We start from the raw sequence: 14,374 nt of genomic DNA, 5'->3' as shown, positions 1-14,374 counted from the left end.
TGCTACTCCTGCATGTTGCTGTGGATAGCTGACCTTTGAGTTGGGAACATAGAACCATTTTAGACTGTAGTAGTTAGAAAAGATTTTCAAAGTATATTTAAGTAGTTTTTGAACAACAGTGCTTTTTAATCATAACCTTTTTCAATGACACCTATTAGCAACTATTAGGAAATAACCAAAACAGCGTTACCAGGCCTGTACATACAAGCATAAATTATAAATAAAGCCAACGTTCTTAAAACAGAATAATTAATAAAACTTTTAAAAAGCAAGGAAGAAATTTAAGTTCAAAATCCTTCTCGGGATGAGTTGGATAATATTTGTTACTTGGAAGAGAACTGCTGTTGTCTGAAGTTTGTAATACACGTAATTTAATCACCAGTGGGCTGCAGATCTGTCTGGTTGTCCACAGTAGTATTTCACTTTAAGGTTTTCCCCATTTTCCTCCCCTGAGTGGTTTGCCCACTGAAAGTTTAGAGCATAGAACTCTGGGTGTGAAATGCTGAGGAAAAGAACCACTTTTCTTCCACTTGGTCTTTGTTCTTACAGGCAAATTGTATACTTACTTGGCACTGCAGACTACATTCACAGTTTTGGGACATTTAGGTGAATACAATACAATTCCGGTCTTGCTAGTTAGGCTCAACTCTCTCACAATGAACTAAAATTGTTATAGTCCATATTAGAAAATGTTATAATTAAATGAAGATCAGACACATTAATCAGAGTTCATATACTCTTCATAAAGAGACCTACTATGCCTTGTACATGGGTGGTCATTATGCTTTCCACTAGCAGAAGTTTTGCAGAACCCTAAATATGGATGGGGCTACATCCTTCCCCTCCTTCCTGGAGGGGCCAAACATCTTACAGGTACAAAACCTGTAAGAGCTGGTTCTTTGGGATGCTGAAATGGAGGAAAAAAAACTGAAAGGGCCAAAGAGGACTGCATGGAATTACAGAATTAGGTATGATTTAATTGTTTTTACAGATACAGTAATGGAGCCACAAATGTACTTAGTTGCGTAATAGCTCATGTCAATACTCACATGTCCTTGAAATCACTGGAAGGTATTTAGAGGGAAAATAATACATGTAAAATTCAGTAAAATAACAGAACCCTATATACCTTTGTGATCTGGACCCACCCCCAATGCCTGTGTTTCTAAGTCTAATTCAAGTTGGTCTACTGAAATTAAGAGTTTTAAAAGTAGTCTAACATCAGCAAAGATGCATAACACACCAAATTAGGAAGCTAATCAGAGAGCACGCTATATATATATATATATTTATACATACAAATTATACATACTATACAGAACTTTTGGACCATATTCGAACTAGCTCTTAGAGAAGTAAAATGGAGCATCCAGTTAACTACTCCCCTATACATTTCATGAACAGCACAAGTTACAGCACTTCAGTTAACTAGTAAGAGAACATATGATTACTGGAGATGACAACATACTGCAGACCATCTTGTTCTTTACTTACCAACCCTGGAATACCCCATGAAGGTCCTCCCATCCTAGCGTATCCTGACTTCCTGCAGTTTGCTTTATCTATTTCCATTTTTACTGAGCCATTAAGACAAAAATACTAAGAACTGCCATTTAAACTTTTCCCATAAGAAAGGAGCTGATGTGTTTTAAGCCCCACCAACACAGTAAATTGATCCAGCTGTTTCAAGAGCTACAACACCCAAATTTAAAGGCCCAGTTTGTCATGGCTCTGAATACTGAGTTTGAGAGCAGCAAAAAATAGAGATATCGTGGTTCAGAACAATGGAAAAAAATATATCTTTAATTCACTTCCCCACCCATCATTCTTACTGCAATTAGCTTCACCCAGCTCCCAAGTTCCTATGTCAGAAGCCACAAACACTCTGTTGGTCTGTGCTGACTCTTTGCAGCATCTGTCTTGTGAAGAAGTTCGCTTCAAGAGCTGCCAGCATCTATCCATGCAGATAGGCTTCAAGCCAGTGTTCCCCTGACTCTTTCAGTGAGCTGCAAGAACAGAAAGTTACAACATCATTTATGAGGAAACACTATTCAGCTTTCATTACAGAAAGAGTGCTTCTACATATGCTAAGTGATACTTACTTCAAAATATCTACAAAAGCTCTGAGTAAAGTCTTGCTTTTATACTCAATGCCATGCTTATCACAGAGGGCTTTCACCAAAGGAGCTGCTTTCCAGTAGTTGTGTCGAGGCATTGTGGGAAAAAGACTGGAGAATTGAATGATGTACAGTTATTGTAAGGCTTGGCTTGCAAAATGCCCTGTACCCACTGCTCAAATTATTTCCCAGCCATCTCCCAGAATGAGAGCAAAAGGTTTTCTGAGTGTAGTTTTATTTGAGATAACACAGCCTTTCTCACTTTTAAGTGCCCATTATTATCACAGTTCTCCCCATAGCCATACTCACTGGTGCTCAATTTGAAAGTTCAAGTGCCCGGTGAACCAGTCATTGAACAAAGATTGGTTCACATTACATGTTGCATGGAGCTGGGAGGAAAAAAGACAATGATTTAGACTTTATCTTTCTGGAAGTCTAGATAATTACACCCAAGCAGTCACCTTTGCCTAGCATAAGAAACTACTTTTAGTGTCAGAGATTATTGTCTTCACTGACCTGAAGAATTAAACGAAGTCTAGCTTGAAATGGATTCTTGGAATATAGGTTAATTTGGCTAGATCTTGCCTCAGGAAGAACAGGTTTTTCACTGATATACACACAGGCCTGAATGATACTATGGGATGATAGGACCATGTTCTATAATTCAGAACTGCACACCCATGGCTTCCAGAAGAAAGGAGATTCTCACCTGAGTAGATACCCAGTCTTTGTTCTTGTCATAATCAATGTGCATTGGAATGTGGTTCATCTGAGACACCCAAATAAACCATGTACTCTCTAGGTACCTGACCAGATAAACATAGAAACACATTTAATGTATCTGATTGCATCCAAACTTGCCATTAAAACATACATTTTGACATCTGACACAAAAAAGGGCTGGGCAGGGAGTAGGGGCTGAGAGCTTTCCAGTGGCAGTTACCAAGAAGACTTGAAAAAAGTTACAGCCTTTTAATATCTATCTACCCAGCCTCTTGTAATATCTGCAAAATTCAGGATTTACTATTCCACTCCTTTGCCTCTTAAATTTTGGAGGAATTGCCTCCTAACATTTTTTTGAGCCACCAAATCTGTCATTACAGAGGTCCTTAAGCAGCCTCCCTCTACCCCCAACGTACAGTGATTTTCTTGGCTCACTACTTATTTATGAGCAAACTTTAATTTTGTAAAGTACGAGTAGAATGATGTTTTTATTCATTCCCAGTGACACTCGATGGTGTTTACCGATATTAGCCATGGGGACTTTGAGTATGCTGTGTGTTACCTGGACATCCAGTAGTACACCATGAAATTGTTAAATCCCATTAAAGGAATATACATGAGGCAGACTCGGATGTTGTAAAACACCACCAATAACAGTTCCTGTTTAAAACAAAAAAAAAAAAAAAAAAAAAAGAAAGGAGAAGAAGATAATGATGCCTTTGTTGAAGATATTCTTCATTTCCTCTTCTTCACTTTACTTCAGCATAAAAGATATTCTTCCTATGATCTCTTGCCTATCAAGTGTAAGCTCTGTGCCATCATTGTGCCTCCTGAGTATATCCCTGACATATTCTCAGAGCACTAACTTTAAAACCATTAACTAAACACCAGGAAAAATTATGTAATCCTACTCTGTCTAGGTCCCAAACTTTTCTGTTAGCTTTTATCTACCTGCTATGTGGGTAAAAGGTATTGCACAACAAATTCATTTTGGACTGAAGCTGCCTAAAAAAAAAAAACAAAACCTTTTCTATTCCAAACTTTATAGTCACCTTGGCTGATGTTTGACATAGCCACTTGAAAGTGTTAGGGATCAACCTTAGTAGGCAGTTAAGCACTACACAGCTCCTTGCTCACTTCCCCATCCCTGGGAGATAGGAGAAGAGGAAAGGAAGAGTAAAAGCTTTGTGGGTCAAGATATGAACTATTTAATAACTGGATGTGGAGGACAGAAAAAAATGCACAGTGCAATAAGAGATGCAAAAGCAATCACTCACCTCCTCCCACAGGTTGAGGTGGACTGATGTCTAGCCAGTTCCCAAGAAAAAGATGGCTAATCTCCCTACATCTCTTCTTTCCCCTTCTTATTGCTAAGTATGACATTTTATGGCACTGAACAGCTCTTTGGTTAGTTTGGGTCATCTTCCTGGCTTTGTGTCCTCCACTCACACTCTTTCACTAATCACTGACAGAAGGCAGAGTGAGAAACAGAGGTCTCGATGCTGCACAGAAGCTGTTTAGCCTTGCTAAAGCCTTAGTGTGTTGACAGCACTGGCTTAATCACAAATCTTAAACAGCACCATATGAGCTGCCATGAGGAAAATTAACTCCAACCCAACCACATATACAGTACAGGAGGTTACATTTTTGAAAGATTTCTAGACAGTGCAATCGGTGCTTACCAACCACTTTTTCTTCCTGATACCAAAGTAGAATATGGAGAATTGGAAGAAGGGTACAAGTGCAAGTGGGGCCAATACTGCAGGAAAGAATGAAAACAGACAGATGTTTACAACTTCACTGCAACATAAATATTTCAGAAATATTCTCCTCTTCAGTGAGAGGAGAAACTGCTGGTTTCCATTTGCAATAGCTTTCATGTGTCCACATAATCTGTTCATTTCATTTCAGCACCCTTCACTTCTTCATTTCTTTCCCATCTGAATAACACACATGTTGTACTAACCATCACATAGTCAAGGGAAATTCCTCCTCATATGAAGAAATGTCCCTAGTTTTAGAGTCTCCCCAGTGTTGTGATTATCTGTGAAGCTGTGATTTCAATGGGAATATCTTTAAGCCTATTACTTTGGGAAGGAGATAAAGTTGGAGTTTTGGAGTAGTGATGTACCTACAGCACTATAGGAAAGCAGAGATACTCACAGCTGAAATACTTATGCTGATAATTGTAAGGCATGAACTTCTTCTTCTTTTTTCCAAGCTGAAAAAAATATAAAAATAAAAATGAAATAACACTGTAATGACCTAATTGGAGAATGGAGATCCCTCATAAATACTGATTCTTATCTAATGAATTCATCAAGAACTACCTATTAAATCTCTTTAATCCAACTTTTCTTTTGAAAAGCAGGCACAGAAGGTCCAAAGCAGTGAAAAGAAATATCTCATTTGAGCCTCCATATCCAGACATCAATATGTGCCAATGCCAGAACACAGCAATTTTTAGGTAGAGTTCCAAAACTCATAATATGATACAAAAATACACAAAAATAACAAGAATACTCAAAAGGCATTTTTGTTTTGCAGGGGAAGATTCCTGTGACAGCAATGAGATTCAATGTAGTCATGTTTAGACACTCACTGCAGAGTGCTCAACTCATCTGTGCTTAGGGAAGAAGAGGTTATTTGTATGAAAACTGAGTCAGGAAACAGTGGGTGGTGAGTGCAGGCTGTGTTTGCTCAGAAAACTATGCCTAAATTTCTGTATCAGATGGCATATGGGCCGAAGACATCCAACAAAATGAAACCACTGAAATGCATTTTGCCCATCCACAGTGTGCCAGACTCATTTCTGTTAAAAGCTGGAAGAGATGAGAACTATTTTCCTGCACTTTTACTTCCATCCAAGCCAATCTAGCACAGGGACAGACAGCTCACTCTAGGTACTCCACGCTTGAGTTAGTGCTATAAGAGATCTTTCAGAAGATCACTGACTAAGTTCTTTCATGTTGCAGCTAACAGTTTTCTATTAATAAATACTTTGTATAAACTGTCTTCCCAGGAGTCTTCCTGAGACAGCAGAGCTGGACTTTTCCACATGCACTGTAAATATTTCATTGCTTATTACCCTCTAATGGAGAGTGACGCATTATTTAAAGGGAATGCTTATCTAAGCAAGAGGTCATTTCTTCATTCCATGAGTAAACAGAATTGCTGAGAAAAGAAAAGACAGGAGATCTGGCCTACCTTGGTATCTGAAATCATGGGGAAAAGGTGGGAGCTGTATTCATGGATTTATTTTTATGATTTTTTTTTTTTAAGGAGATTAAGAATTAATTTGTATGTTTGTGTTTTTGTGCATAGCAGATACACTGGTGCTGAAGGATTTAGGTGCCAAGCAGGTCCTACAACCAAAAGAACCCAGAGGAAACATCTGACTCAGTATCTACAATATCACTAAAATTATCTAACACTAAGTAAACTGACTCATTATTTGGAAGGCCTTCGAAGTACTTACCCTGCTCTTCTAGCAACACAGAGAATTTAACAACTGATTTTAGGAGTTTGCTGCCTAAGCACCATGATAACCAGGCCACAGGTTGGTACTTAAGTAAGCTATTTTGAACTTGAACCCTGGTGCTAATGCATCCAGACAAGGATCTGCTACTGGGAGTGTGAGAGTCAGAACAGTCTGACTGTGAGGCTCTCAAACCATCTAACACTTTGGAAATTAGAGAATCATGGAACTGTCTGATTTGGAAAGGCTGTCTAGTCCAACTCCCTTGCAAGGAACAGCAACACCTATAGGTAAATTCCTGTCCAGCCTGACACTGGAGGTCTTCAGGGATGGGGCATCCACCACCTATCTGGGCAACCTGTTCCAATGCCTCACTACCATTCCTGTAATAAAACTTCTTTGTTATATCCAGTCTAAATTTATCCTCTTTTAGTCTGAAACCATTTCCCCATTTTCCAAGTTGTTATTACGAGTTTAGGAAAAAAGGCATAGTTCAGGTTATCATACCTCAGTTCCATCTTTTATGCCAAAGGCTCTCCAGCTCAATACCCACCTCTACAGAGAGTGTCTTTCCCAAGCTGAACAGGAGAGGGTGCATATTGAGATCAGGGTCCTTGCGGAAGCAGTTGGGTTTGGCGTGGTGCTGATTGTGCAGATGATTCCACCAGCTGGCAGGTAATCCCTGCAGGAAAAGCCAAGTATCAAGGATCCAAATTAGAATTCTATCAGAGATCATTATTTTTCAACCTATCATTGACAATTGCACTATATTTTCCTCATAGGTAATGCTGACTGAATGTAGAGTCACTCCCATTCATTGTTTAGTCCAGATTAGGCCCAGAGAATATTCTCCCAGTAAGGCAATTACCTTCAGGGTATTTATCACAATGATCTGCAGCAGATGGTTCCATTTAGGCTTCCTAAAGACAGAGCAGTGCCCCAGATCGTGTTGGAACCAGCCCATCTGGATCTAGAAGACAAAAGGATTGCCAGGGATTCAGAATCATAGCAGTGTTGTACTGATTTACCCCTGGGAGTCTTCATAGCATCATAGCATGAGATCATCTCCCTCTGATCTGGGGAGGAAGGACTACATGCAATCCTATCTGCTCAGTGCTGAGAACTTCCATTCAGATGACTGCCCATTAAAGTTGCTCAATGCCAGATACTGATTTTGTTGTACAGCAAAACATCATTACAATTAGTTTGACTGTTAGGGAATACTAGGTCCTATTGAAAACATACATAATTTCCTAATAACCATCTAGAAAGTGTAATAATTTCCAAATCCAGAGCTTCATTGCACTTCACAGCAGAAAACTGTTCTGAATTACTGAGTGGGGTTGGTGCATGACGGACCAAACATCAGAGCCCTCAGACAGTAAACACAACTTGGAGCCAGAAATGGAACTGAGAATGAGATATTCCCTCTTCTGTCTGGGGTGAGTGATTAGATCAGCCCATCCCATCTTATAAATCTGCCTACTTAACCTCACAACAGCACACTAGTCAGAGTGAATGGGTTGTCAGCACACCCAGGCTTGCTGGAAGCAATGAAAACTGCTTGTTGTCTTCAGAAGGCTTATTAGATCTAAGAGGACATAGCAAATCAGTGACTGGAAGATGAACGTTTCATTGATCCTCTCCGCTGGGATGAAACAAAAAGGTCCACACCACTGAATTGCTGCCAGCAGTTTACCTGAGCAATGGTGAAGAATGCCATGCCAACAATGAAGGGTACTAATGATATCCCAAAGTACCAGACTGTCAGCCAGGATGCGGCATCCAGTATCAGGAGGTGAAAGAAAATCAGGAAGAAAAAGGTGGAATCTGGATTCAGAAGTCCCATCTTCTCAACAGTGCAGCGCAGCTCACGGAAGTCTTCTAAAAGTGATTTCTGTGGGTAAAAGAAGTATTAATGTGCTAGCTACTTTGAAAATGCAATTCAGCAGATCCAGGCATCCTGGAGTGGCCATGAAGTGGCCATGGAGACATTCAAGTTCATGCTGGAGGGGGCTCTAAGCACCTTGATCTAGCTGTAGGTGTCCCTGTTCACTGCAGGGGATGTTGGACCAGATGGCCTTTAAGGGTCACTTCCAACTCAGACGATTTTATGACTCTACAATTATAAGTCAGTGGAGATACTTTATCAGTGGGGTTTCTTCACAAGAGTGAACTCAAGATCAACTGATCTCAGCTTTGCTTTGACACTTGAAACAAGGTACTGACAGGCTGTGTCAGTGAGAGATTACAATGGGAAGAACTGATCAGATACTGGTACTCTGGAGCCTATTCCTCACACCCAGGTATGGATCTAGCTTTTTTGGCACAGCGTTGCTTGTTTCCATGTATGACTACGGCAGCTGCCTCCCCATCCACCCACCCAGTGTAGGGCACAATGTCAGTTATACTTCTCCGGAAATTATATCTACCCCTTTTGTATTTCTTCTTCTCCTATGCAGGACCTCAAGTCATTTCACATTTAGTTTCTAGGACACTCACCTTTTTGTTAGACTCAAAGCTGGGCTGATCCGGTGCCAGTTCCCCGATCAGCAGAGACTTCAAGTATTTCTTCACCAGAGCCTTGTCACTGTGAAATGCTACAAAGGCATCCTACAAATCAAAACACAGACAAATGGGATAAGAAAGGTATCCTGCTAAATACCAGATAGCAAGTCCCTACTTTTTCCATATCGTGGAATAAATATATATGGTATATTAGACCTTCAGAGCTCTGTTCTTTCAGTTGTTCCCATAGTGCTTTACCATCAGCTGGAGCTAGGCCCAAGGAAGCTGGAGAAGTTTCAAGAAACTAGATGTCATATAAGTATCTGGGTGAGGCTGGTAATGAGTATGAAAGTGTTTGATGAAAAACTACTTGCAGAGGGAAACATTCTCTTTCATCTGTCTCTTTCAACACAGTCCTTCCTCAGAAGGCTTCAGCCAGCAGCCCTGCCCTGTGGATGGGACCCAGGAGTAGGAAAACACATCAGTGAGGTGTCTCTTTGCCACACTTACCCTGCCTTTGTCACAGTAGTATCAATGGAAATATACAGGGCTATCTAGCTTTCTCTTACAGTTGCCTGTATTCAGATTAATTGACATTTTAGGCAACTGAGTAACACAAGTGACACAAACATATTTGCTCAAGAACCATTCATAGTACCAGTTTCAAAAGGAAATATAAACTATGGAATAAAGGAAACAGGAAGCCCCAGATAAATAACAGCTCTTCTGCAGCTTATCTCCTCAGTGGATTTCCCAGAAGGAAGGTGAAGATGCTGACTTTACTCCCGAGTCAATATTACAAAACCCTCAGTGTCTGACCAGTCACATCCATGCAGATTTTCTCACTGCAATAAACTGAGGCGATCTTTTAGTCATGACACAAAAAAATCTGCACACTTCCAGACAAGAAGAGGACTTTCCTTGTGCAGTTTGACATTCCTCTTGAGCCTGACTTCAGAAAAGGCCCATCTCTGAGTCATAGAAGAGTAATGTTTTGAACCGATTAGATTTCTACAGACATCTAATGGCCCTTCATCACAGGGAATAATGAGAAATTCTGCCCAGACCAGTGGTCTGGGGAAATCTTTCTGTTATGAGTCTGTGTTCTCTCTGCTCTTACCTTACTGCACCACCCTACAAGAGAATACCTAAAAGGACTATCATCTGCAATGGACCTAACTCCCAATACTAGACAGGAGTGTAAAATTCTGCAGAGTATCGTCTATATTTGCAAAGTAATGCATATAGAAGAAGATAATTCTCACCAGAAGGGTTTTTTCCTTCACTTGAGAACACGAGTTCTTTTTCTGCCTCAGCTTTGAACAGTGAAAGGAATGGTTTGTGAAAAATAACTACTCTGATCTGTTTAGATCCATGAGTTAGGAAGCGTTCTCCTACTTTATAAATTGCAAACTGAGGAACAGAAAGGACAGACTACTTCCTTGAGGCCAAAATATCTGTCATGACAAGAATTAAGTTTTGAGTCCCCTCACCACATGTTTATGTCCTAACCCTGGTCTTGCTTCTGAGAGTTCAGAAATTCAATACCAACTTTTAACAAATAATTTATGAAATCTGCTTGAAAATTATTCTCTCTTTCAACAGCCAACAACTCAGGGAGATCCTCTAAATCAAAGATTTTTGCAGGTGTCTCTAGAGGATCTACTTTCAGATGGACTATTTGTAGAAAGTTTCCTCATCTCCTGCAGCCAAATATTCTTCTATTGATTTCTCAGTTGTTTTTCTTCTATTTTATTCTTCTTCCCCCTCCTTTGGAATAGAATTTTTGTTCAAGACCCTCTTTCCCATCGCTCACTTGTTCAAAACAGGACCCTTGCTTACTTCCTTTTCTTGCTCCACTGGCCTCAGAATTAATTCCTCTTTATTTCTGAACATTATCTCCTCCTTATTCACTGCCTTGCTCTATCTTTGATTATCCTTGGCATCTATCATATCTGCAAGCGCTCAGACATTAAAACAGTAGTAAGCACTGAGTGTACCACTTCCCAACCTCTTCTCTTTAACTCTGCTGCAAAAAAAAAAAAAAATGCTTTGCAGGTACTTGGAAGACAGCCTGCCCTATTATGCCCAGTGGCAAAACAGCCTGTATGCATGTGCAGCATTTACATTTTAATGTAATGAACCTTATGTAGCAGGTAACGCTGATCTTGAGGGTAACCTGAAAGGTACTTTTACAAGCAGCACAGATACATCCACTACCTTATCGTAGAATCACAGAACGGCTTGAGTTGGAAGGAACCTCAAAGATAATTGAGCTCCAACCCTTGCAGTGAGCTGGTTGCCACCCACTAGATCATGCTGCACAGAGCCCCATCCAGCCCAGCCTTATCTGACTGAGCGTGGCGACAACCAAGTGTTCTCCACTGGGGTCCAACCATGTCCTGTCCCAGCACTGGAACCACATTCCTCCACTCCATCTCTAGATCTTACCGTTGCATCTTGTCCAGCATAGTGGCCAATAACCCGGCTGCCTCCAGGGTGCCGTTTGGAAAAATTGCTGACGTCGTAAACATTCCTGTCAATCACCAGCCACTGCTCCTTACTTGGGCCACGGCCATTGTGGGTTCTGATCTCTTCCCAAGTGAAAAGCTGTAGAAAGGCTGAAACAGGCTTCCTTTCCTTTTCTGTGGAGCCAGTCTGTGGAGCCATCTGCACTTCTGGATGTGCATTCAGCACTGAGAGTCACTCATCTCAGCCTTGCCGCACTGTGCTCAGACAGACGAACCATGTCAGCCTGCCCGTTATACAGTCTCAGCCCCAACCACACCCTGTGCTCCTAGGGCTGGTTGACTCCCTTCACGCAAACACACCCTCCTCTTCCATGTTCACGCCAGACTCTGACACACCCATGAATAAATGCTCTGTTTCTTCTTGTCCTTTCTGAGTTGCCACTGGAAGGTCTGATTACTCAAGAGATCTGTAGGCTACTTCACTGAATACAAACATACATACACTGAAAGATTCAGGAAGATAATTTAGAATGGCAATATAATGAAAGAACAATATATTAAGTGACCTTCTTCGCAGAGCGTGAGGAAATGGATAAGGTAAGCGGTTAGCCAGTTTCCATATTTGATTAAATGTGGATCTTAGCCAGAACAGAAATCTGAGGAAGCGTGTTGGCTGTTCTACAGGTACTATTCTGTGATAATTTTAGAGAACTGAAGCACTGTTAGCACCCTGTAATGCTTGAGTTTGTCATTAATCCTACGTTTATCATACAACAGATCTCCATAACGTCAAACAGAATCAAAATAAAAAAAAACTGTAAGGGAGCCTGTGCAGGGAGCCAAAAGTTGCACACAAATACATTTGCTAGAATAACTCATTCAATTGTAATTCCTGCTAGCAAAGCATGGAGCTTATGTCTATACTAACACAGTGAAAACAGCAAAATGCTCCAAGGTCTGCAGTCTCTCCATGAGATATCTCTAATTCTTTCCTATAAGAGTCACATCATTGTTACACCTGACCCAGATAAAACTAAGCCCACAGTATATGAAATACTGCTGTCTTTCAAGCCTGGTATTTTTTAATCTGAAATTACCATCCATGGGTGCTTTTGAGGAAGGTAGAAGCAACATGCAGGTATGTCATAGTCTACCTCATCACATTTTTGTCCTATCCTTTTACAAGGCAATAATAAATTAAGTCCTGAATTACGAGCTTTCCACTTTACACCAAACTTTTTGTTTGCATTTATTAATTTACTGCATTTGAAGCTATAAATCATAGAATTATAGAATGGTTTGGATTGGAAAAGACCTTAAACATCAAGCTGTTGTCCACAAGCCTTCGAGTGTGACCAGTTCCTTATCCATTGTGTGATCCATCACCCAAACCCATTTATCTCCAGTTTAGAGACAAGGATGCTGTGCTGGACAGTGTCAAATGCTTTGCACAAGTCCAGGTAGGTGACAACACTTGCTCTTCCCTTATCCACTACTGCTGTAACCCTGTCATAGAAAGCCACAAAACTTTTCAGGCATAATTTGCCTTTAGTGAAGCCATGCTGGCACTCACCAATCACCCCTCTATTCTCCATGTGCCTTAGCATAGTTTCCAGGATGATCTGCTCTATGTTCCTTGATCTGATGGGCACAAATGTGAGACTGATGAGCCTGTAATTCCCCACATCTTACTTTTTTCCATATTTAAACATGAGGGTTATGCCACAATGTCTCAAGTAGGATAGATAGTGGCTTAGCAACTCGATCCACCAGTTCCCTAAGGATTCACAGACACATCTCATCAGGCCCCATGGACTTGCACACCTTCAGATACCTTAGATGGTCTCAACTGTGGTCTTCTGCTCTGGAGGGTTCTTCATTCTCTCGGTCCTAGGCTTTGCTTTCTGCAGCTTGGGCAGCATGGCTAGAGCACTTACTGGTGAAGAATGAGTCAAAAAAGTAATTAAGATGCTTAACTGAGACACCCCCATTAATATAATGGTTGTCCTAACCTTCCCCATTATTACTAAGACAGGCTGCTCCTCAAGGTGATTCTTCTCACCTTCTCTCTCTCACCTGACACACAGTTTAGTCTGCACAGGAAGAAATAGTTACAGTCTACAGGTTCAAAGTAAAAAAAAACCTATAAACATGTTTCTGTTTGATAATATCATTGTGATGAACGTACCCAAGTTGTGTTCTTGAGCGAGGTGAGGTCCACTTTTGCCTGTGTATTGTCTCTTCCAGACAGACAGCACACAGGAAGCCTAGGCAAGGGTTGCTTCATTTAGTGTATATAGAAAAACTTTGGAGATTTTCTGCTTAAGAAACTGGAAAGGAGTTTACAGGCTGTATGAGCTAAAAGGGATCATCAAGTTTTGCTTCTTCCAGTTACCTTTCTTAGTATGCTCTGTGCAATTCTCCGACTGCAAACAGTGCCAGATGTGAAGTCTATTTTTTGTCTTCCTTTATTTTCTGTAACAGTAGCACAAGAAGCATTGGACAGAGACAGCCAAAATTACACACAGTAGAGACATCTGCCTTACCCTCAGCCCTGCATGGAGCAGGCAGGCATTCTGGCTGACAAAGAGATGTAAGTGATGCAATTCTAATGCTTCAAATCACATAGCACTTTGCAAATTAATCACTCAAGCCCAAAACATCTATTTAAATATTCCGATATGTAGCAATGCTTGAACCACCCTAGCTGAAAGAGAAATGGGACTACTGATATTCATTAAAAGACAGTGATAAAAGAATGAGAGAAAAAAATTACACTGTTCTGCCACATGGCATTTTGTAACTCTTTATCTTGGTCTAAGTAAAAGTGTCACATTGTGTTCACATTCCAGAGTGGTGTGTGTGTGGAGTAGTACAATGTACATACGGCCTGATCCACACTTGTAGTGGTAGTAAAATATGCAATAGTTGTTGCAAATGTGGGTTGTTTGTTTGGGGTTTTTTAAGCAATTCCAAAAAAAAACACAAATATTCAAGTTATTCTGCATTTATTCATACAACTTGCCCTTACTCACTTGCAAATCTAGCAGCTACCTGAAAACGAACAGATGAAAACA

General features: G+C 40.5%; 1 protein-coding gene across 1 annotated transcript; it reads right to left on the bottom strand.

Moving 5' to 3' along the window:
• Window positions 1–1,911: 1,911 nt before the first annotated feature.
• LOC140252808 (acyl-CoA (8-3)-desaturase-like) lies at window positions 1,912–11,496 on the bottom strand. Its single transcript, XM_072337935.1, has 12 exons — window positions 11,278–11,496; window positions 8,821–8,931; window positions 8,018–8,215; window positions 7,187–7,288; window positions 6,872–7,000; window positions 5,004–5,061; window positions 4,523–4,599; window positions 3,403–3,500; window positions 2,827–2,923; window positions 2,427–2,506; window positions 2,103–2,228; window positions 1,912–2,006 (listed from the first exon to the last, which is right to left on the bottom strand). The coding sequence occupies exons 1-12, from the start codon at window positions 11,494–11,496 to the stop codon at window positions 1,955–1,957; spliced, it is 1,347 nt and encodes a 448-aa protein (XP_072194036.1). The 3' UTR covers window positions 1,912–1,954.
• Between the last annotated feature and the right edge of the window lie 2,878 nt (window positions 11,497–14,374).

Source organism: Excalfactoria chinensis, chromosome 5 (assembly GCF_039878825.1).
Source record: "Excalfactoria chinensis isolate bCotChi1 chromosome 5, bCotChi1.hap2, whole genome shotgun sequence".
NCBI classification, from domain to species: Eukaryota; Metazoa; Chordata; class Aves; order Galliformes; family Phasianidae; genus Excalfactoria; species Excalfactoria chinensis.
This window is presented reverse-complemented; position numbering and strand designations above follow the sequence as displayed.

Coding starts and splice junctions, on each gene's coding strand:
- LOC140252808 (XM_072337935.1), bottom strand. CDS start 11,496: ATGGCTCCACAGACTGGCTCCACAGAAAAGGAAAGGAAGCCTGTTTCA. Junction 4,600..5,003: donor TCAGCATAAGTATTTCAGCT/GTGAGTATCTCT, acceptor TCTTTCCTGCAG/TATTGGCCCCACTTGCACTT. Junction 2,229..2,426: donor AACTTTCAAATTGAGCACCA/GTGAGTATGGCT, acceptor TCAATTCTCCAG/TCTTTTTCCCACAATGCCTC.